General features: G+C 65.1%; 1 protein-coding gene across 1 annotated transcript in view; it reads left to right on the top strand.

The window, feature by feature from the left end:
• Positions 1–1544: 1544 nt before the first annotated feature.
• The window catches only part of BAHCC1 (BAH domain and coiled-coil containing 1), a 39612-nt gene continuing 20677 nt past the window's right edge, over positions 1545–20479 (top strand). The window contains 9 exon segments of the mRNA XM_023729124.1: positions 1545–1710; positions 11234–11356; positions 13783–15534; positions 15785–15893; positions 16145–16353; positions 16473–16631; positions 16888–17168; positions 17301–17649; positions 18627–19415. Coding sequence (XP_023584892.1) covers positions 1545–1710; positions 11234–11356; positions 13783–15534; positions 15785–15893; positions 16145–16353; positions 16473–16631; positions 16888–17168; positions 17301–17649; positions 18627–19415 — 3937 coding nt within the window.

Here is a 20479-nt window from a genome sequence, read left to right as displayed (position 1 = left end):
AGGAGAGTGGGCATGGAGAGCTGGGATGGGCAGGCTGCCGGAGGCTGGCTGCACCCCAGGGATGCAGTGCCGGGGAAAATGCTGAGGGCACCAGTGCACCCAGAAAGCCTCCTGCGGTCTCTGCCCCGGCTGCAGATCAATGGCGTCTTCAGCTCGATGCCAGCCCTGGCCAGGGCCGGACCCTGAGGGACTCAGCAGATCACTGCCGCTGCATCCTCAAGATCCTCGCCACCCTCCTCTCCTCTTCATTTCCTTCTGGCTCAGGGTTCCCCTTGCTCACCAGGGACCAGGCCCCTATCTGACAAGTCAGTTCATAGGGCCTAGGGAGAGGCCCTCCTGATGTTGAAGGCCCCACTGTGGAGGAAGGCCATCTTCTCCCAGTGCTGCCTAGGGTGGGCAGGGAGTGCTGGGCCCATGGCGGTATGGCAGGGACTTTGGCTGGGCCCTGCTGACCCTGGTCCTTAATGTACCAACTTGACCTTTTCAAGGAGGTGTGGGCAAAGCAAACTGGCAAGTGGGCTGGTATCTGAGAGGGCTTGGAGCTGCCTCCTTGACCTGGGAGAGTCAGGGTGCTCTGCCTCTGAGAAGGCCCACCTGCAAGGGCAGTTTGTTCCCCATGGGCCCTAGATGTTTATTTGGCACAACACCTGGCACCTGCTTGTCTGATGATGGTTGTGGTGGTGATGATGGTGATGATGGTGGTGATGGTGGAGGTGATGGAGGTGGTGGTGATGGTGGAGGTGATGGAGGTGGTGGTGAGGGTGGTGATGAGGGTGGAGATGGTTGAGGTGGTGGAGATGGTGGAGATGGTGGTGAGGGTGGAGGTGGTGGAGATGGTGGTGAGGGTGGAGGTGGTGGCAATCATGATAATGATGGTGGTAACAGTGGTGGCAGCAGCCATGGTGGTGGTGGAGGTGGTGATGATAGTGGAGGTTGTGGCAATAAGGGTGATGGTGGTAATGGTGGTGGTAGCGATGGTAACGATGATGATGGTGATGATGATAATGATGGTAATAATGATGCTAATGATGGTGGTGATGGTGGTGGCAGTGTTGTTCGTGGCATGGTGATGTGGTGGTGGTAATGGTGGTGGCAGTGATGGTGTTGGTATTGGGGTGTTGGTTGTTGTGATGGGTAGTGGTGGCAACGATAGGGATGGTGATGTTGGGTGTGATGATAGTGGTAATGGTGATGGTGGTGATGATGGGTGTAATGGTGGTGGTGGTCAGTGATATGGCTTAGGTGCCAGTTTTGGAGGATTTATGGTGACAGAGAGGGTGTCAGTGCCAGGGTACCTGAGGCACAAGGGGACCTGGGCCCTGAGAGTGACCGTCAGGGGCCTGTGTGGGCAGCTTTGCCCGCCTTTGACTTCCTGGATATTTTGATCTTTCGAAGACAAAGGCCCCAGGGGAGTTTGGGGCCCACGAGTCACCCGTGAAGGGCTCCTTGGCGGCGGGTGCTCTTCCTGCCCTACCCCTGAGCTGTGCCCTCGGTGCTGCCGCCAGCCTTACCCTTGCCCCGTGTCCACAGCCAGCAGCCGCTTGATGGGGAATTCTCCAGCCTCGTCTTTCATGGGCAGCTTCCTTACCAGCAGCCTGGGCTCGGCCGCCTCTGCGCACCCCAGCGGCCCCACCTCCGCCTCCTCGGAGCAGGCCTACCATGGCCCCCAGCCGGCCCCCTCCCAGATCTGGTTCCCCCACTCACACGAAGGTAAGCCGGGGTGGCCGAGTGACCAGCAGGGCCCCCAGGCCTGCTGGCTGGGCGAGGGGCTCCTACGGTGGCCAGCATGATCCCACCTGCCACACACTGCCCGGCAAGCTCTGGGGTGGGGGCAGCCTCCCTGCCGAGGAACTGCTACCGGGAGGGGGTAACTGGTTGGAAGCAGGGGCAGGCCCCGTCAGGCAGTGTCCTGGCCAGATGTGGCTCCAGATGGGCTGAGAGGGAAAAAAGTAGGGATGGGGGTAGGGCTCCAGGGAGCTGAGGAAATGTGGAGCACAGCTGGAGCGGCTGGGCCAGGCTGCGCCTTCCACCACAGGCTGCACCTCCCTCGCAGACTTGGGGAGACGTGGGTTCCAGATGTGCCAGCTAGGAGGGGCGGGGAGGGAGAGCTGTCAGTGTGCACAGGCTGCCACCCTGGGGGCCTGGCAAGGCCTCCCCGGGGACCCAGCCCTGGCACACAGATGCATGTCCCGTAGATGCACGTCCGTCTCTTGGTGGTCCGGTCTCTCAGGTCAGCCTCTAAGACGGCGGGCTCCGCTGGGCCTGTGGCCTTTCCCAGGGCGGCACCCCCAGCACAGCCTCCTGGAGTGATCTGGGTGGCAGCCCTTAATCCCATCGTCCCTCAGCCTCACGTTGCTGGCATTACCCCCATGGCAGGGGAAGGGTTAAGCTGTCCTGGGCGACTGGCACGCCGAGAGGTAATTGCAGCTGGCAGCGGGCACAGAGGGCTCCCGTTCCTGGCACTCAGCACTGCTGCAACTCAATGGCTGCCAAGTGGCGGGCGCCGTGTTTACAGAGCGGCAGACCCACACACTGTGCCCGCCGCCCGCCCGCGTTCCAGGCAGGGAGATTAGCGCCCGGCGCTGCTGGAGAGCGAGAGAAACTTCTCTTTGTGCAACAAGAAAGGGGCTGTTTTCCAAACAGGACAGGTGACGAGTGAGGGACAGTTGTTAAAATAATCTGGGTTCAGCGCGCGCGGAGCACACATGTTGCACAGGCGATGAGGAGCTGCCCTCCTCCTCATGGAGGGGTCCGGGCGGGGTCCCAGGACCCAGGTGGGAGACCCCCCCCAACTCCCAACCCCCGCTCCAGCATCACCATCACAGGAGCTGCCCCATGCAGAAGGCCAGGGCCAGGACCTGGCCGTGTGGGCCCCTACCTTCCAGACGCTCATCCCCCCATCCCCCCATCCCCCTGCCGCACCCCCCACCCCCCGCCAGCCTGTTGTCCCCCAGGGCAAACTCCTGGGTTTCGGTCATGGCATTTGGCTCCCAAGATATCATGGCAGGGGGAGAGTGGCCGAGCCTGGGGCGCCCTCGGGAGATACCTCAACAGAAAATGGCCGCCTCCCCCCCCGCCCCAGCCCAGCCACAGGTGGTTGGGGGGTGTGAGGGGCTAGGCTGACTTGGTTTCCCCTCCTTGCAGCAGTGGCCCTGTTGGGGCCTGGGAGCAGCCACAGTCCCCCCTCCATGCTCCGCATCCCGAGACCCCCCTCACCACAGGAGGCGTGTTCCCCCTTCCCTTCTGCACCACCCCTGGGGACTCCACCAGCAAGGAGGGCGGTTTGTGGGTAGCGCCACCTGCCCCGGGGCCCAGGAGAAGTGCCCCAGTGTGGCCCTCTGGGGGCTGCCTGGACGGTGGGAGAGGCAACCTGCAGACAGACAGGATCCCCAACAGCCCCCACTTCTCACTTCCCCTTTGCCAACGGCTGCCCTGGGTTAGGGGGGTGCCTACCGCTGCCAGGCCATGCCCCCACCCTGTCCTGGGGGGGGGGGTGCCTGTACTACCGCCTTGCCATCCCCCTCCCCTGCTGTGCCCTCCACCCTTTGCCACGTCCATCTCCCTGCCCAAGCCCAGGGGGTCCACCTGGTGGGTGGGAGGCCAGCAGCCAGGGGGAGGGTCCCCTCCCTAAACCCTGCTCTCTCCTGGCAGGGAGACAGCTCCTTGGATGCAGGGCGGCCTGAGCAGAAGGGGTGGGCCTACAGGGGGTCTGGCTGTGCCGCCCCGAGGGCCAGTGATCATCTGTCCATCCATGCGCCCCGAAAGCCTCTTAGCGCCTCCTCTGCTCTCGACCTCATGGTGCCCAGTCTAGGGGGAGGACAGGGAGTCAGACATAGGTGGGCAGACGCTGACACATGCAGCAGGTCCTGATGTAGGGGCAAGACCAGAGGCCTTTGAGCTCCTGCCCAGCCCACTTTCAGTGAAGATGGCATGGGGGAGGTGTGGCGGGGCAGGTGCCCTGGGTGGTGGCACGAGATACCTGCTCGGACGCCCCTCCACCTGCCATGGCCCCCCGGAGGGTGACGGTGCTGTGTCGGTCACGGTGAGCACACTGCGTGCTCATGGACCGTTGAGGCCTGCGCCTCAGTTTATCCATTACCATCGTCTCTTCCCTGCCTTCAGTCTGGCTGCCCGCCCCGGGACCCCCTTCCTGCTGGGGTTCCCTGGCCCAGTGACCGAGCTGCGTGGTGGCCGAGCCGCGTGGTGGCCGCCGATGATCAGGGAGCTGGGAGCACGAGGCCGGCGGCGGGGGTGGGGCAGGACGAGTGGCAGGCTGGCTGGCAGGCTGCCCTGGCCGCGTGCCCGGCTGCTCGTTTGACGGGGTGCCAGCTGGCTCCCGCGTGCCGGGGCCTGCTCCTCTGCCGTGTGTGTTCGGGGAGGGGCACACGAGCAGCCGACAATGGGGGCCACCAGGCCCAGTGGGCTGCCTGGGCCTGGGCAGCCGCTTCCCCTGGAGGCAGGTGCTCAGCACAGCCAGCTCGCCCCCTGCCGGGCGCAGGGCTGCCCAGGGCCCCTGAACAGGCTCCGTCTCTGGGGCAGGAAGACCAGGACGGGCAGGGAATCTGGCCTTCCAGCCAGCCCGCGGCACCCGTTGCCTCCCATCCATGGACAAGTCCCCATCTGCAGTGCAGCTGCTGGAAGGGCAGGGCTTCCTGCCTCCTGCAAGGGCAGTGGGGAATGCCCTGGAACATCTGGCCTAGGGCAGAGCTCCCCCCAGCTCGCCCAAGATGAGGGAGCCGGCCAGAGGGTGGACTTCCGCCTGTGGAGTTCGGGATGGGGTGGGTGGCGGAAGTGACCCAGTACAGAGGAGAGCTGAGTGGCCGCCAGCCTGTCCTGGGTGGGTCAGGGTGAGGGTGGGGTGCAGCCCAGCTGCTCCTATTGTCAGAGCCCAGGTCCCCTCCCCCCACCCCCACCCCAGCTGCTCAGCCAGACCACCCACAGGGCCAATGAAAGGGGATGCTGTTCTTGGGGCTCAGCTGGGGAGGGGGCTCGAGCTGCTGTGGCTTCACAGCCAGGCTACTTGTGGTCTCTTGTGCCACCTGGAGGGGGAGCCGCGGGTGGCAGCGGGCACATGCCAGCACTGGCCGTCCGCCTGGCCAGTCTCTTTGTCAGAGCCACACCCTCCCCGGAGTCCCTCCTCCATTTGGGGCTGCGTTGGAGGGGGGCAGGGGGTGCCCAGGAGCCGCGACATGCTCCCTGCTGCTCTGAGTCCCCCAGCATCCCACCAGCTGCCCCCCCATCCTGCTCCCTCTGAGGCTCCAGGGCGCTCTGGGAGGTTTGCGAGTGAGCAGGAGCGGGACGTGTCTGTTGGCGGGATGGGGGTCCCACCTGTAATCCACACCTCTGTGTGATCCCCAGGCCCACCTGGCTCCCCCAGCTCCCCCCTCCCCCGTGCCTCCCCCACCTTCACTGTCCCTGTTGTTCCTGCCTCAGCCAGCCTCCCTGCTGGGGCAAATCAGGGAGACCCCTCCTGACTGCTGGACCCCGCCTCTATGCCTGCGCACCTGGCAGAGGGCCCTGGGGATGTTTGATGGGTGAGCGAGCAGTCACCCAGGGACGGTGGAGTAGGGCACAGCCAGTGGGCTGGGGACATCGCGGGTGGCAGGATGGGAAGCCCAATAAGTCTGGGGTTGTGGGGGCCAGGGGCTACCTGCCGGCCCTGGTGTGGATGAAGGGGGCTGTCAGGGATGTCCCGTCAGCATGCGGGTGACCCTAAGTATGCTGGCCACCTCTCCTGGGGCTGCTGGGGCTGCAGGTTCCCAGGGCCAGCCCTGGTCCTGGATAAGGCCAGTGGCGTGGCTATAGCATGTCCGAAGAGGATGCTGCCCAGTGCTCAGGGCAGCACTTGCCTTACCTCTTCCCCCAATGCCACCGTGATTTTCACCCTGATGTGACACCATTTTCCAGGTAGGGAAACTGAGACAGGAAGGTGCCGTGACAGGATTTGAACCCAGTCTGACTCCTCGTACGGCCTCCTCCTCGGCCGCCCCCCGAGCCTCATCAGCCTCCTTCAGTGTGGAGGCCAGGGTGCCTCGCCTCGGTGTGTGCCCTGCTGTGCCCAGGACGCTGGGGGTCAGGCCTGTCCCGTTGAGTGGTTTCAAGTATCGCTGCCTCGCTGGGCCTGATTTTCCCCATCTGTAAACAGCGCTGAGCAGAATGGCCATTCGATCCAGCGGGACACAGGCAAAGCCATATAAGGCAGGCAGAGAGTGCCAGCCCAAGGCCTCCGGGGACCCCCAGGCCTGGATGGGGCGGGCGGGGCAGCTGCTTGTGCAGCAGAGCTTCCTGGCAGCCAGGCTGTGGTCTGGGATGTTGTGGGGATTGAGGGTCACACTCAGGCTGCTCCCGGCTCTAAGCTCCCCAGCTTGAGGCCAGCAGTGGCCCAGGCCTGCCTGCCTCCCAGCCCCTCCTGACTTCCCTCAGAGGGGCCTGCCGCGAGCTCCCACATCAGCTCCATGCGGCCCAAGGCCAGCTTCTCCCTGCGGCATGTGCGCCTGGGACTGTCCAGGGCTGGCCTAGGTCCTGGGCAGGCTGCCCGTGGCTTTTATTGCAGTGGTACCCACAGGATCCTGGCACCTTCCTTGGTCTTTAGCCCATCCTCTTGGCCTGGGAGCAGAGAGAGCCTGCCAGGTTCAGCACCTTGGGGTGGTGGAAGGTCAGCGGGTGGGTGTGGAAAACCTGAACCAGGTAGGCTGGGGTTAGTGGGTGGGCGTGGAGGACTTGAACTAGGGGGGCTGGGGTCAGTGGGTAGGCTGTGGAGGACCTGAGCTGGTGGGTATGGAGGACCTGAGCCGGGTGGGCTGGGGTCAGTGGGTGGGCGTGGAACGCCTGAACCAGGTAGGCTGGAATCAGCAGGTGGGCCATGGAGGACCTGAGCCAGGGCTGGGGTCAGCGGGTGGGTGTGGAGGACCTGAATCAGGTGGAGGCCTGCTTTCACAGTATGCAATGAAACAGGTACACTTAGTCCTAAGCCCCAGTCCCCATCAGGAGGATAGGGCGAGCCCACTGGGGGGACTCCGAGGGCCCAGTTTCCAAAGCCCCAGGCAGCCCAGGAGGAGTGGCCGCCAGAGAAAGGGTCTCATCCTGCTCCTAGGCCAGTCCAGAGCCCAGGGGTGGGTGGTCATTCCTGAGAGCTGCACCCTTTGGAAGCTCAGCCTGTACGCTGAGGGGTCTGACTGCCTGGCTTAAGGGGCTGTGGGCGGAAGCAGGGTGTATGGCAGGGCGCCAGGAGGATTTGGGGAGGGAGCTACTGCACGGTAACTCCCTTCAAGTACTACATCAGGGATGGCAGCACCCAGCACACCTGCTGTCGCTGCCCTTCCTGTGCCGTGGCAGACATTGCGAGTTGGTTGCAGCACCATGGATGCAGCCTCGGAATCCTTTCTTAACCCAGCACCCTGGGTGGTCAGTCTCAGTGAATGGACTTATGCTGAAACCCATTGGCACCTGAGTGAGAGGGGTGTCATGTGGGGAGGGGCCAGCACTGAGTTTGTGTCGGGCCCTGGGCCTGGGTTCCCGGCCTGGCATGCGTTTCAGGTCCCTGGGGCTCAGCTGCCAGTCCTGGCCCCACCATGGGTGGGCAGCGTAGCTGCTGGAGCCTCAAGTTTTCACCTATAAATTGCGGTTTATCATATCTCCGACCTCGTGGGGAGTGAGGTCTGGGGGAGGGAGGTCTCAGGGTTCCCAGGAGGAGGCTGGCATTGGGAGCCCTGGCCCTGGGTCTGGGCATCTGTCAGCCAGCCTCCTGGGTCTCTGGCCCAGCTGCATCTACGGTCCTCCCAGCTCTCTGAGCCTCCCCAGGACCCCCGCCGCCCGTGTTCGCCCATAAGGATGATGGTTCCCCGGCCCCAGCAGCTCCATTTCTGATCTTGAACAGCTGCTTCAATTTGTAAAAATCATTTTTTATTTTTTCCTTCAATTCAGAGAGTACAGTGTTATTGGGAGAAAGAAAAGGGCCTTTTTATCGCTGGACTGGGGAACCTTGCTTCCCCTCTTCCTCTCCCTGCGCCTGCCCGGGCCCCATCCAGCCGTGGCCTTCACCCTCACACCCCCAAGCCTATTCCCGCCCTCCCTACCGCCTCACCTCTGCCCCCTACCTTCTTCCCCTGCACTGTCCCACCCCCGTCCTGCCTCATTCCTCCAGCCCCAGCTCCATCTTCTGGGGGTGTGCCCGGGAGTGGGAGCCTTTGGAGCTTGAGACCCCTGGCAGATTTCCCCGCCCCTGCTCCCTGGCTGGACGGCCACCAGCTGGGACTCAGAAGTGGGGGCCTGCAGGCCCAGGGCCACCCACCCCCATGCTGCCCCAAGAGGACCAGGCAGGAAGGAGCCTACCCCCGGCTGCTGGATGGCTCTCCGCCAGAGGGTGGTGGGTGGGATCCTGCCGTCACAGGGGGTCCGTGCCTGGGAAACAGCGTCTGGGCAGGAGGAATTTACAGACTTCTGTTTACCAAAACGAGGCCCCGTAAAACATGTAACAGCAGCCAATTACAGGGGGACAGCTGGGGTGGTTTAGCCAACCCCCCCCCTCCCGCCTCCTACGCACACAGGCCACACCCCTCCTTTCCCACCTCCCCCTCCGTCAAGTCTTCCAGGAGCTGAGGTTAATCTAGCAGACATCTGCTCCAGATGTGCCTCCACACACTAACCAAGCCAGTGCCCCCCCCTTAGCCTCTGTCCTCCGCATGGCAGGGGTGGGGCTCAGGCGCAGACAGGGCGGGGACAGGGCAGGACCCCGCGGAGCCCGCAGGATGCCCCTGGCGGCTCTGCCGGTGAGTCTTCAGGTGGGCAGCGTTGGGCCACTTCCTTCCACTGCTGACCTGGGACTTGCTTGCATGGAGGTTCTCGTGGACTTGGCGTCCGCGGAGTTCACCTTCAGGGCCAGAGAACGGCGGACGGTGTGAGGGGGCAGAGTGGCGGCCCACCACTGCCAAGGGGCCCGCCGGGAGGGTACAGGGGCCCCATCTGGACTGGGGAAGCCCCACTGGTGTCGAGGCCTTGCTCCTCCAGCCCGGTCCCCTCTTTGACAGCCAGCCGTTTCCCACTCCAGCCTCTGCCCTGAGGCTTCTCAGCTTTATACACCTGAGCTGGGGTCCGGAGACTGCCCCTGGCCCAACCCCTTGATGCTCTCAGTGGGTGCCAGGGCTGTCCCACCCCACGCACCCTTAGAGGCCCATTCCAGGGTAGCATGTCTGGGCCACCCCCGCTGCCCCTTCACCTCAGCAATGTCAGGATCTGGCCTGTAGTCTCAGGCCACCAACCAGGGCCCCAGGCCCCCTGAGGACACGGCCCAGGAATTGGGACCCAGTGTGGGACAGGGACGGGAGGTGCTGGACAGAGGAGGTGCAGGGACTGGTCCTCTGGACGCCCGCGCTGTGTGTAGTTCTGCATCCCTGCCTGCTGGCTGAGTGTGAGATGTTCTCAGAGTGTGTTCCACGGAACCTTCATCCCATACGCTGGAATTCCACTGAAACAATGGAGCGGGGTTCCGTGAGAAAGGAGTTTGGAGAACAGAGTCGAGCGAGGTGGAGGCCCTCTGCTGTGGCACTCACCAATGACATCACTGGGACGCCCTAGGGGGGCCTGGCACCCCAGTCCTGGGCTGGGGGACCCTGGGGATCCCTGCTGCCTGTTACTGGCTGGGGCGGCCTAAAGAGTCAGACAGGAGCCTGCTCCCAGTAGTGGGAGGCACTGGGACGTCACAGGAAGTGGGGGGCAGGAGCTGGAGCAGGCATTGTGGAGTAGCTGGGTATCCATCCAGCTCTCTGGGCCCGCATGCTCACCACCACCCCTCCCCCGCAGCCTGCATTTCCCTTCAGGAGGAGCAGAGGGGCCCCGGGGCTCCTGCTCAGCCTCAGCCCCACAGAGGGGGGGCTCTAGGGCTGCCCCACCCCCCGCACACCCCTAGCCATCCCCACAGCCCCTCGCCCAGGCCAGCCACATTCACAGAAGTTGGATGGTAGCTCCAGGCCACAGGCAAACACCCCACCCAGCTGGTTAGGGTAGACCTGGCCCAGCCCCACCCTGGAGGAGCGCCCTCCCAGCCCCAGTAAACTGCAGCGGTGGCGTCTGGTGAGGAGAAGCCCGACACCCCGGCTTTGGGCGTGAGCCAGGGTGGGAAGGAGGTAGTGGCAGTGAGCGGGGTGGGACTGGCCGGCCACCAGCAGCAGGGCAGTGGACCGAGTGGGCTGTCTGATGAGGGCCATCTGTGGCTGGACCTGCCCATTCTCCAGGCAGAGCTGCCACCCCAGCCCTCCCCGTGGATCCTGGTGGAGATGGACCCTCTTTGAGAAGTCTGCTTTCCAGGTGGCTTTGAGCACCCAGCAGACATGCTCCCCCACTGTGCATCCTGCCTGGGTGGCTGCTCTGTCATCTCTCAGTCCTTTCTGTCCTGTGGGCTGGGCCCTCATCTCCTCTCAAGTGTCTGAGCAGCCCCCGGGGTCCAGGGTCAATGGGAGGGGGGTGTCCCAGGTGTCTGAGCAGCCCTGGGGTCCAAGGCCGCAGGTGGGGCCAGCTCCAGGATGCAGGGCAGGGCCGGCTCCAGGGTGCGGGGCAGGGGCCGGCTCCAGGGTGCTGCAGGGCCAGGCTGGCAGGCCTGAGGATGATCTCGGGGCCAACTCAGGGAACTCTTTTGGGGTTGGAGCTCCTTGTTGGGGACCAGTTCCCTTTTGCAAATCTCCAGGATCGCGGCGGGGGCCTTGGCGGAGGAGCAGCATCTGATGCACGACACACCCGGTCATGCCCTGTGGTCTGCCCAGGGTGTGGGCCCCAGGCTTCGCCAGCACCACACGGCCAGCCCCTGGGGACAGTCTGCTCACCCAGACAGCTGTGCAGGCAGGAGGAGCACTGGCCTGTTTTCCCCCAGCCCTATCCTCCCCTGGGGTCCTCCGTCCAGTCCATCGCACCCCACACTCTCCCCAGGCCCTTTGGTTGCCGCCGTCTTGGAAGCTCCCCAGGATGCTAAGTGCTGCTGGAGGGAAATCAAAGGCGCCCTCCCCCATCCTCCCTCACTCCCAGCCCATCAGCAATTCAATTTGTGCCGCTTGCTCGCTCAGAGGGAGGGTGTTAGTCGAGTCAGAGTTAATACGATGTATGTATCGATGGGTTGATTTCCTGGCTCTCGCAGGCCAGCTCCACTGGGCGTCGCTCCGGGGCCTCCGGCTCTCGCCTCCCTGGGGTCAGGGGTGTGGGCCGGGGGACCAGGAGCTGCCCAACAGCAGTCTCCTTGTTTCTCCAGCTCCAGGGTACCCCAGATTTTCGGGGAGTCTGGCATCCACTTTCCTACCCATGAGCCACTTGGATCACCATGGAAACAGCAATGTCCTCTATGGGCAGCATCGTTTCTATGGAGCCCAAAAAGGCAAGTGACAGCGAGAGCAGGCGAGGGCCAGTGGGGGGCCTGGTGAGGGGCAGGGCATGGCATGTGGCTCAGCGGGGGCCTGGGATATCCTTGTGGGGTGGGGTGGATCTGGGCAGCCACCAGGGACCCTCCCTGCTAGGTCTGGGGCCAGCTGGGCCTGGGGTTGGAGGAGAGGGCGCGCCCACCTCTCAGCCTCTCCTGGAAGACTTTAGCTCTGGGCCCAGGACCAAGGCTGAGAGAAGGCTAAGTGTACAGTGCCGGAGAGGACTCTAGGGCCGCAGCCGCTGTTCCCAGGCCTCCTGCTCAGGGGGAAGCAGCTTAAAATAGCCCAGCCCCAGAGAGGGTGCCCAGCTTCCCCACACTGGCTCCATTCCCCAGCAGCCAGGGTAGCTCAGGAGAAAGATGCTATCAGATAGGGCAAGGCAGGGGCCCAGAGGCCTGCACTTCCTGACTGTTGTCTGCTGGGCCTGGGCCCCACACTGAGGTTAGACAATGCTGATGCCACTTCAGAAGTGGGAAGCAGGGCCATGTCCCAGTGGACAAGGCAGGGTGCAGGGGTCTCCCGGAAGTGTCAGGGGTGACTGGAAGGCGTGTGGGCGGGTAAGGAGGTGGGTGAAGACGAACACAGCTTCTGCAGGAGCCTGGGGAGCCCCATGTTTAAGGCTAGGGCTTGGAGTGGGGGCAGAGGAGGCCCCCAAAGCCCCCAGCAGGGCCTCAGGAGGTAATTAAGCAGTGTCCAAAAGGGTCTCAGGAAAGGAAGGGACTCCAGTTAGCCCATGCCCTCCAGGTGGCTACGGTGACCCTAGCGGGGAGGTTTTGAGGTGCAATGGTGAGGGATCCCATGGTTTGTGTCCCAGCCCTTCTCCCCTGCCATCCCCCATCTCCCCTCTACCCCGGCCTCGGACTTCAGAACCTCGGCATGACCTCCCAGCCCTTCTCCCCTGCCATCCCCCATCTCCCCTCTACCCCTGGCCTCAGACTCCAGAACCTCGGCATGACTTCGGGTCCAGCCTGCACCTTGGGGCCTGGAGTAGCCTGTGTACGGCTGAGGCTCAGAACGGCCTTGGCCTTGCCCAGGATGGGCCAGCTTCAATTGGGGCGGGCAAGGCCTTATCTTGAGCAGGCCCAGAAAGTTCTGCCTGGGGAAGGAGGGCAACCTGGCCACTCTGAGAAAACCGTCTCCTGGCTGGCTCTTGGGGGCAGGCCAGCACCCCTGCAGAGGGTCCTGGGGTTGCGAACCGGTGCTTTGCTGCTCCAGGAGAGCCCCCTGCAGGCTGCAGGCTGGCCCCCAAGTCCCTACATCAGTCTTGGCTGGCCTGTGTGTGCAGCTATTTTGACAGCGTGTGTCAGGGGTGGGCAGGTGGCTGGTCGCAGCCGAGAAACCCAATGCTGGGACCAGCGCGGGGACCCTCCCTCGGGCGGGCGGCAGCGATGGCAGGTGGCGGCCGAGCGCCAGCTCGCCTTTCACAATATTGTGGTGGAGCCTCGTCCAAGAACATTATTTGGTTTTGGAAATTGAGCTAATTAGGTTTGCCCTGCTCCCCCTTCCTACCCCCCGCCCCTTGTTTTCAGTAAGCAGGAAATTGACAAGGAATTTACATGACTGAGGACAGTTTTACAAGTTCCAAATGTTTCTTTTGTCCCCCCCTGTCTGCAGTCCCTCAGCTCTGGGCCATCCAGCCCCACCTCCTGCTGCCTGGGCACCCAGCTGCATGGGGCGGGGGTGGGGGTGTGTGCAGGGAGGCATTCCCCAGGGTCTTCCTGAGGCGGGCCAGCAGTGTCCCCAGGGCTGGTGGGGAGCATGGAGCAGCCCCCTACTCTAGTAGAAAGAGTCTGCCCCAGGCTGAGGACCCCAGTACGGCCACTGCCCAGCAGGTGGATTGGGCAGGAGCGCTGAGCCTTCTACCTGAGCCGTCCACCTGAGCCCTTCTACCTGTGCCCCCCACCTGTGTCCCCAGCTGAGCCCTCCACCTGAACCCCCACCTGTACACTCCACCTGAGCCCCAGAAGCCCTCTACTTGTGCCCCCTACCTGAGCCCTCCACCTGAGCCCCCCACCTGAGCCCCGAGTCTGTGTGTTGTGTGTCTGTGTGAATGTGAATGTGTGAGTGTGTGTGTGTGTGTGTGCGTGTGTGTGGAGGGGAAGGGGCCTGTCACCAGACCTCACCCTCCGGCTCCTGCAGGCACCCATTGCCCACTGTCCCTCCGTCCACAAATCCTTCGAGTCAGGCCTCAACTGCAGGCTTGCAGGCCTCGGGCTAGGCAGGGGGAGACCGAGTGAGCAGAGTCGGGTCACAGCTGTTTGCTGCTGCCAGCCTAAGTGGGCAGAAACTCCGGGATGGTGCCACGTGGGGCAGGGAGTGCGTGAGGCCGAGCCCCGCCAGAAAGAGGGGGACCACCTCTGACCTGGGCTCTCTTGGCACACAGATAACTTCTACCTGCGCAACCTGCCCCCCCAGCCCACACTCCTGCCCGCCAACCACAGCTTCCCCGGTGTGGCCCGAGCTGCCTCCGGCCACCCTGTCGGCTCCTGCAGCCGCGAGCGGGGCGAGGCCGGCCCCCTGCCTAAGGGTTCCAAGGAGTTCGACCGCTTCATCATGGGCAAAGAGCTGGGCAAAGAGAAGGCTGGCAAGGCGGCCGAGGGCAGGGAGCGGCCGACGGCGGAGGAGGGTGGCGGCAAGGAGCGGCACAGGCTGGTGCTGCCCGTGGCAGCCGACAGGCACTGTCCAGACGGCGCTGTGCCCCGGGCAGCCTGTGAGGGCCGTGCCGAGCACCTGGCCGCCTGCCTTCTCAACACCAAGGTGCTCAACGGCGGCGTGGGCAAGGCTGCGCTGGCCAGCTGTGCTGGGGGCGTGCTGGTACGGCCCGGCGCAGGTCCGGCAGCCCCTGGGCGCTGCGCCAAGGAGGCGGCCGGCCCCCCAGAGCCAGGGCCGGCCTTCAGCGAGTGCCTGGAGCGGCGGCAGATGCTACATCACACCGTGTCCTACACAGTGCCCTCCGGCCTGCCTGCTGGGCCGCCCCCACCCCTCAGCACGGCCGCCAGCTCCTTCCCCTGCCTGCAGCTGCACGCCGGCCCTGACGGGCTCTGCCCCCTGCAGGACAAAGCCCCCCGGGACCTGAAGGCCAGCGGGCCCACCTTCGTGCCTTCCGTGGGACACCTGGCTGACAAGAGCCGCCCTTTTCAGGCTGCTGAGGCCTGTGCCGTGGCGGGTGAGGGCAAGGACCGGCACCTGGAGGGGGCCACCGACCACTCGACGCCCTACGGTGTCACCTATGCCCATGTGAAGGCCGAGGGCAAGGGCGAGCGGCGGCCGGGGGGCTTTGAGGCAGCCCTCAACCCCATGCTCAAGGGCCTGGAGTACCTCAACAGTGCGGGCCCCGAGGCCCCTTTCCCCAGCCTCCCTAGAGGTGGCCTGGACAAAGGCGGCTACTTTGAGCTGCCCACCCCCGTGCAGGAGTGCGCCCACCCAAGTCATCAAGACCCGCTGGGTGGGAAGATAGGCCAGGCCTGCTGCACTTTAGATAAAGCTGCCGGCAAGGAGGCTCCCTCGGGTGCCCCTGGGGCCCAGAAGGTGGCCCGCATCCGGCACCAGCAGCACTTGGTGGCCCCTGAGGGAGACCCGGGGGGTAGCGGGGCCGAGGGCAAGCGCAAATCCCTGGAGCTGGCGGCCCTAGGCTATAGCGGGCCCCACCTGCCACCATGGAGCATGCAGGCTGGCCAGGGCACCACCATGGCCGTCGGTGAGGAACGCAAGGGTGGCGCCTATCTGGACCCCTTCAGTGGCAGCCTGCAGCCGGCGGCCCTCCTGTCCCAGGAGCTGCCTGCCCCGCCGGACGAAGTCTCAGCCATGAAGAACCTGCTCAAGTACAGCAGCCAGGCCCTGGTGGTAGGCCAGAAGGCGCCCTTTGTGGGCCTGGGTGGCCTCAAGACCAGCTGCGTCCAGCAGGAAGCCAAGTTCCCAGCTCCTAAGGGGCTGGGCCAGGCCCCAGGCGAGGTGGATAGGCCCGATTGTGCTCGCATCCGTGAGCATGACACTCCACACGGCGACGGGGAGGTGCGGCAGCCGCCCGTGGGCATTGCCGTGGCCCTGGCCCGGCAGAAGGACACCGTGAGCCGGCCTGAGAACGCCTACAGCGCCAGTGCTGGGCGGCAGGGCAGGGCAGCCCCTACCTTCAAAGGTGAGTGAGGTCCCGCCACGGGGAGGACGGGCAGTGGGTGGTGCCCCGGGCTCCAGGCAGCCACACTTGCCCTTGTCCATCCCCCGACCTGGTGAGCTCGCCTGCCCTTGCCCCCCTCCCTCCGGTCCTCCAGGGCCAGGAGACCTGCCCCTTTGTTTTGTCAGCCCCCTGGGCTCACAACAAGGTCACCACTTGCTCCAGCCTCTGGGCCCAGGTGCCCCAGTTCTCATCTCCTCTGCCCCAACTGCAGCCGGTGGTGTCCCCCGCTCCATGCATGTCCTGGACCTGGAGGCTGAGGAGGAGCGGACGCGCCTGTGTGAGGACCGCCTGGGGCTGGCCGGCCGAGAGCTGCTGCTTCCGTAAGAGCTGGGCCACCGTGGCTGTGGGGGGATGCTGGGCCTGGCCCTCAGCTCTGCTGCTTGACCCGGGGGGCTCAGGCTGGGTCGGAGTCTGGGCCGCAGAGCAGGCTGTGGGGAGAACTGCCCCCGAGGCCCTTTCCTGTGGGTTCTGCCCCCCGTTGCGGCGGGGAGCTCTGCTGGGGACGCTCCTGGGTTGATGGCACATGCAGGGTGGTGCAGGTGTGGGCACTGGCTGAGTCTTGCTGTCATAGGGAGAGTAAGGAGCTGGTGGAGTTTGCCCGGACGCACCCATCGGGCGGCTGCCCCGGAGACCTGGGCCCCCACCTCATGATCGCCGGCGGCCCCTCCCTGCAGAACAGCCAACTGGGTGGGGACCCGGCCCCCCACCCTCACCCTGCGCACCCGCCCTGGCTGCCCCGCACCCGCAGCCCCTCCCTGTGGATGGGGGGACATTCCTACGGTCAGTGCTCAGCAGATGGGCGGATGCGGGCACGGGCGGGGCCTCAGCAGTCAGGGCCGGCCACCCCGGCCTCCATCCTACCAGGGAAGCCCCTGACCGTGTGCCATCTGTCTCCCCAGGCCTCGGGCACCCTGCCCTGCACCAGAATCTGCCCCCTGGCTTCCCTGCCTCGGTGCCCGGCCCCATGCCCCCTGTCTTCCCCCTGTCCCAGGACGCCCCCGCCCAGCTCGTCATCCTGCCGTCAGAGCCTGCACCCCACACCGCCCCCCATGCACTTGGTAAGGGGCCTCGTGGGCTGGGCAGATTTGCACAGGGGTATGTGACGAGCCAGTCTGTGGAGGGGGGCTCTGCTCTCTGTGTGGAGAGGAAAGGGGTGAGGCCAATGCCTGGTGGGGCCAAGGAGGGCAGCATGGGGCGGTGAGGGGGTGAGGACGTGGGGAGAGGCCGTCTCCTTGCCCAGGAGGGGCTGGGGTGTCTGGGGAAGCAGCCCCAGTGCCAGCCACGCGGGCTGACCGCTCCTCTGCCCGGCCACAGCTGACGTCATGGACCAGGCCTCGCTGTGGCCCCCCATGTATGGGGGCCGGGGCCCCGCCTCCCACATGCAGCACCCTGGCCAGCTCCCCGTGTACTCACGCTCTCAGTTCCTGCGGCAGCAAGAGCTGTACGCCCTGCAACAGCAGCAGCAACATCAGCAGCAGCAGCAGCAGCAGCAGCAACATCAGCAGCAGCAACATCAGCAGCAGCAACATCACCATCAGCAGCAGCAGCAGCGGGCTGCCCAGGCCCTGGAGTTGCAGCGGCAGGCCCAGTTCCAGGTACTGGCCTGGGACCCAGGCTGGGCACTGCCCCCTGCTCTGCGCCCACCTGGCCTGGCCCTCGGGAGATGTCCACTGGGTGGGAGGGCCGGTGCAGGGGGGCCGAGCCGTCTCACTTCTCCCCACCTACAGCGGAAGCCAGAGGACCACCACCTGGAGCTGGAGGAGCCCAGCCCGGAGAAGGCCCTGAAGTCCACCCACAAGCCAGTTGCCTTAACCCCCACCGCCAAGGGCACCTCCCCACCTGCTACTGCGGGCCCCAAGCTCTCTCTCTGCTGCAACTCCCCCACCCCACAGCCCCCCGCTGCCTGCCCCACCCCACCGCCCCCACCACAGCCCGGCGCCCCATGCACTTTATCCATCTGCCCTTCCATCGGCACCCCCACCAGCAGCCCTGGGCCCGGCTCTATGGTGTCAGGAGCCGAGGACAAGAGCGCGGAGGGCCAGCGGCCCCCGGAAGAACTCAAGGCCCTGGAACCAGGTGAGCCTCAGGCGGGGCTAGGCGGCCTGCACAGGCCCCGCTCTAGGCTCCGCTCTGCTCCACTCCTCCCAAGCCCTCCCTAGGGCTGAGCTGAATTCAGGAGGGGGCCGCCGGTCCCTGCCCCCAGGCCCTGTCAGGGTGCAGACCAAGGTCGTCCCCCTCTCCTCCTCCTCTTCCCTCTCCGCATCCTCCCAGGCGATCCGTGGGGAAGACATGGCCTGGCCGGCTCCTTCCCAGCCGTGGGCAGACTGGGGAGGACAAAGGTCGGATCCAGCCAGCCAACACAGGGGGTCCCAGCACAGGACCTGTCCCCAGTGGAGAGACTGGGTGGAGAAGCGTAGGGATGAGGAGCCCCCAGGGGGCTGCACGAGGTGGAGGGTCCTGGGCCCGCCTCCCCAGGCAGGCCTGCCCGCCCGCCTGCCCGCCGGCCGCTGCGCCTGCCAGCTCCCCGACAGGCTATTTAATTCTCTCTGAATTAGGCTGAGTGTTTACACTGGAAATCCGTGTGGCGAACATAAAACCAGCCCTAGTTTCACAATAAGGGGACTGAGCCAACAGAAACTTTTTTTTTTTTTTTTTTTCAGTTTTTTTAGTTTTTTTTATTGCAGTTAATGGGGCGTAAGGCCTCTGACACGCTGCCGGCTCGTTCTGGTTCAGGGGAAACCCTGATTCCAGCATCCTGTCTTTAAAAGGGCCCCCCTTTTCTGGTTAGCCACACAGTGCCCAGGGACTCAGCGGATGCCCCATGGGAGAGGGGTCCAGGGCTGGCTGGGGGCTGGGGGCCCTGGCTGGGGCATCCTCCCCTGCCCAGATTCTCAGCCCTGCCAGCCCCCTCAACATAACATGCCCCCCATTGCTACCACACAGGTGGGATGCTGGGACCCCCCCTGAGGGGTGTGAGACCCCTCCCCCTTCCAAGAGCAAAGGGTCTCCTCCTGCCGCCCGATGATTCCCTGACACCACCCCCTCTTTTTCAGCCCTGCACCCCGGATACCCGTGCCCCCCGGCCTGTGTGGGCTTCTCCTCCCGCCCTGCCCACATGCATTCTTCTGACCTCGTGGACCCCGAAACTATGCAAACCGCCACCCCCGGGGTGCAGCCCGAGCCGTTGAGGACATTCCCGCCCGGGGAGCTGTCCCCCTGTGCCCCAGTGAGCCTGGAGGAGCCTGGGCTGCTCCCGGGGGCCAGGGAGACCCAGGACCTCGCTGCCACCCCCCACCCCGCCGAGCGGGGACCCGCGGGCAAGGCAGCGGATCCCAGCCCACTCGAGGGGCTACAAGAACTGCGATGCGGGGCCCTGGTCGAGGGAGGGGGCTCTGAGGCCACTGGCCAGGGTCATTCTACTCAGGGAGGGGCGCCAGAGGAGAGGACCGCGGAGGGGGGCAGAGAAGAGAGGGCGCAAGGGCCCTCGACGGGGGCCGCCCCCCAGGCCCTGGAGCAGCAGGCGTGGAGCCCAGGCACCCAGGGTGAGGATGAGGAGGGCGAGCTGGAGGAGGAGGAAGAGGACACGGGGGCATGCTGGGGTGCTGGCCTGGAAGGTGGCTGCCTGCCCAGGGCACTACCCAGCCTGGACGCCCTCGTGGCTGCCACGATCGACCTGGGGGACTTGCCTGGACTCAGCCCGCTGTACCCTCAGCCCCCAGCTGCCCCGGGGCCCCCCAGCTCCAGCCCCCTGCCCCGAAGCTCAGGGATTCACGGGATTGCGCTGCTCAGTGAGCTAGCCGACCTGGAGACCCAGCGGCAGAGGAGCGAGCACATTCTGGGAGGTAAGCATCCGTTCATCCATCCGTCTGTCCCTGCCTCCCTGACCACTGCCCTGAAGCCCCTGAGGCCCTGGAGCTGGACCTGGGGCACAGACTCAGGGCCAGACAGTGGCCTTTCGCCCAGCTCAGTTGTCCCCGCGGTGTGCCACGGCAGGCTGTAGTGCCCTTCCTGTCTGATGGCTGGGGCGGCTGGCTGCGGCCTCTCGGTGGGTGATCAGCTGCAGGTATGCCTGGCAGGGATCCAGGGCCAGGGAGGGGCTGGGACGGCACCTTGATGGTGGTCTCGGGAAGGGCAGCACCTGAGCATGCACACCGTCCCCAAGGGGGGCTCAGCAGTGTCCCCAGCACTGTCCCTAACTCAAATGTGGAATTGAGGCCCACTTAGGTGAGGTAAAGGGGGAGGAGAGGAGAGGCCACATCCCCTCCCAGGCCTGTTCATGCCGCAGGCACTGGGCTCCTGGTGGGCCCTCGCCTCCTGGGCAGGGGAGGTGCCACGAGGCTTTGATCTGATGGGCACACAGGCCTCAGGCCCCCCAAGCTCCCAACACTGCCTTCCCAGGGCTGGGGGCTGGGGCGGCAGCGACCTCCCCTCCAGGGCCAACCTGTGGGACCAGGTGTTCCTGGGTTTTCTCCCTCCCTTCTCACCCCACCCCCACCCCAAGGACCTAGGGTGGGCCAGGGCAGCGAGCCTGGCTGGTGCCAGTCGGGAGAGAGCTGGGGCCAGGACGCCCAGGATGTTCACCTCCGCCCTGGGGGGCTCCACGTCGCAGCCCCTGCCTATGGCCCAGCACCTTCCACTAGCAGAAGGCCCGCCCTCCTTTCGTTGCCTGGCCCTGGGAGGGCAGGGTGGGGAGTGCCTGGCCAGGCTTTGGTGGGTTGGTATTTATAGAAAGGGCCTACCGGGGTCTTCACCATCCGTTTTCCCCATACATAAAGCTCTCTGCCGCTGCCAGCCTCCTCCCGCGCCTTTTGTGCTCCATGGAGATAAAGTGACTATTCTTGTAAGGTTAATTTCCCTGAAGGCCACGTGTCATTCGTCGGCCGGGTCTGCGGAGCTGCCTGTCTGC

The sequence above is a fragment of the Trichechus manatus genome, unplaced genomic scaffold (assembly GCF_000243295.1).
Source record: "Trichechus manatus latirostris isolate Lorelei unplaced genomic scaffold, TriManLat1.0 scaffold00028, whole genome shotgun sequence".
NCBI lineage: Eukaryota > Metazoa > Chordata > Mammalia > Sirenia > Trichechidae > Trichechus > Trichechus manatus.
This window is presented reverse-complemented; position numbering and strand designations above follow the sequence as displayed.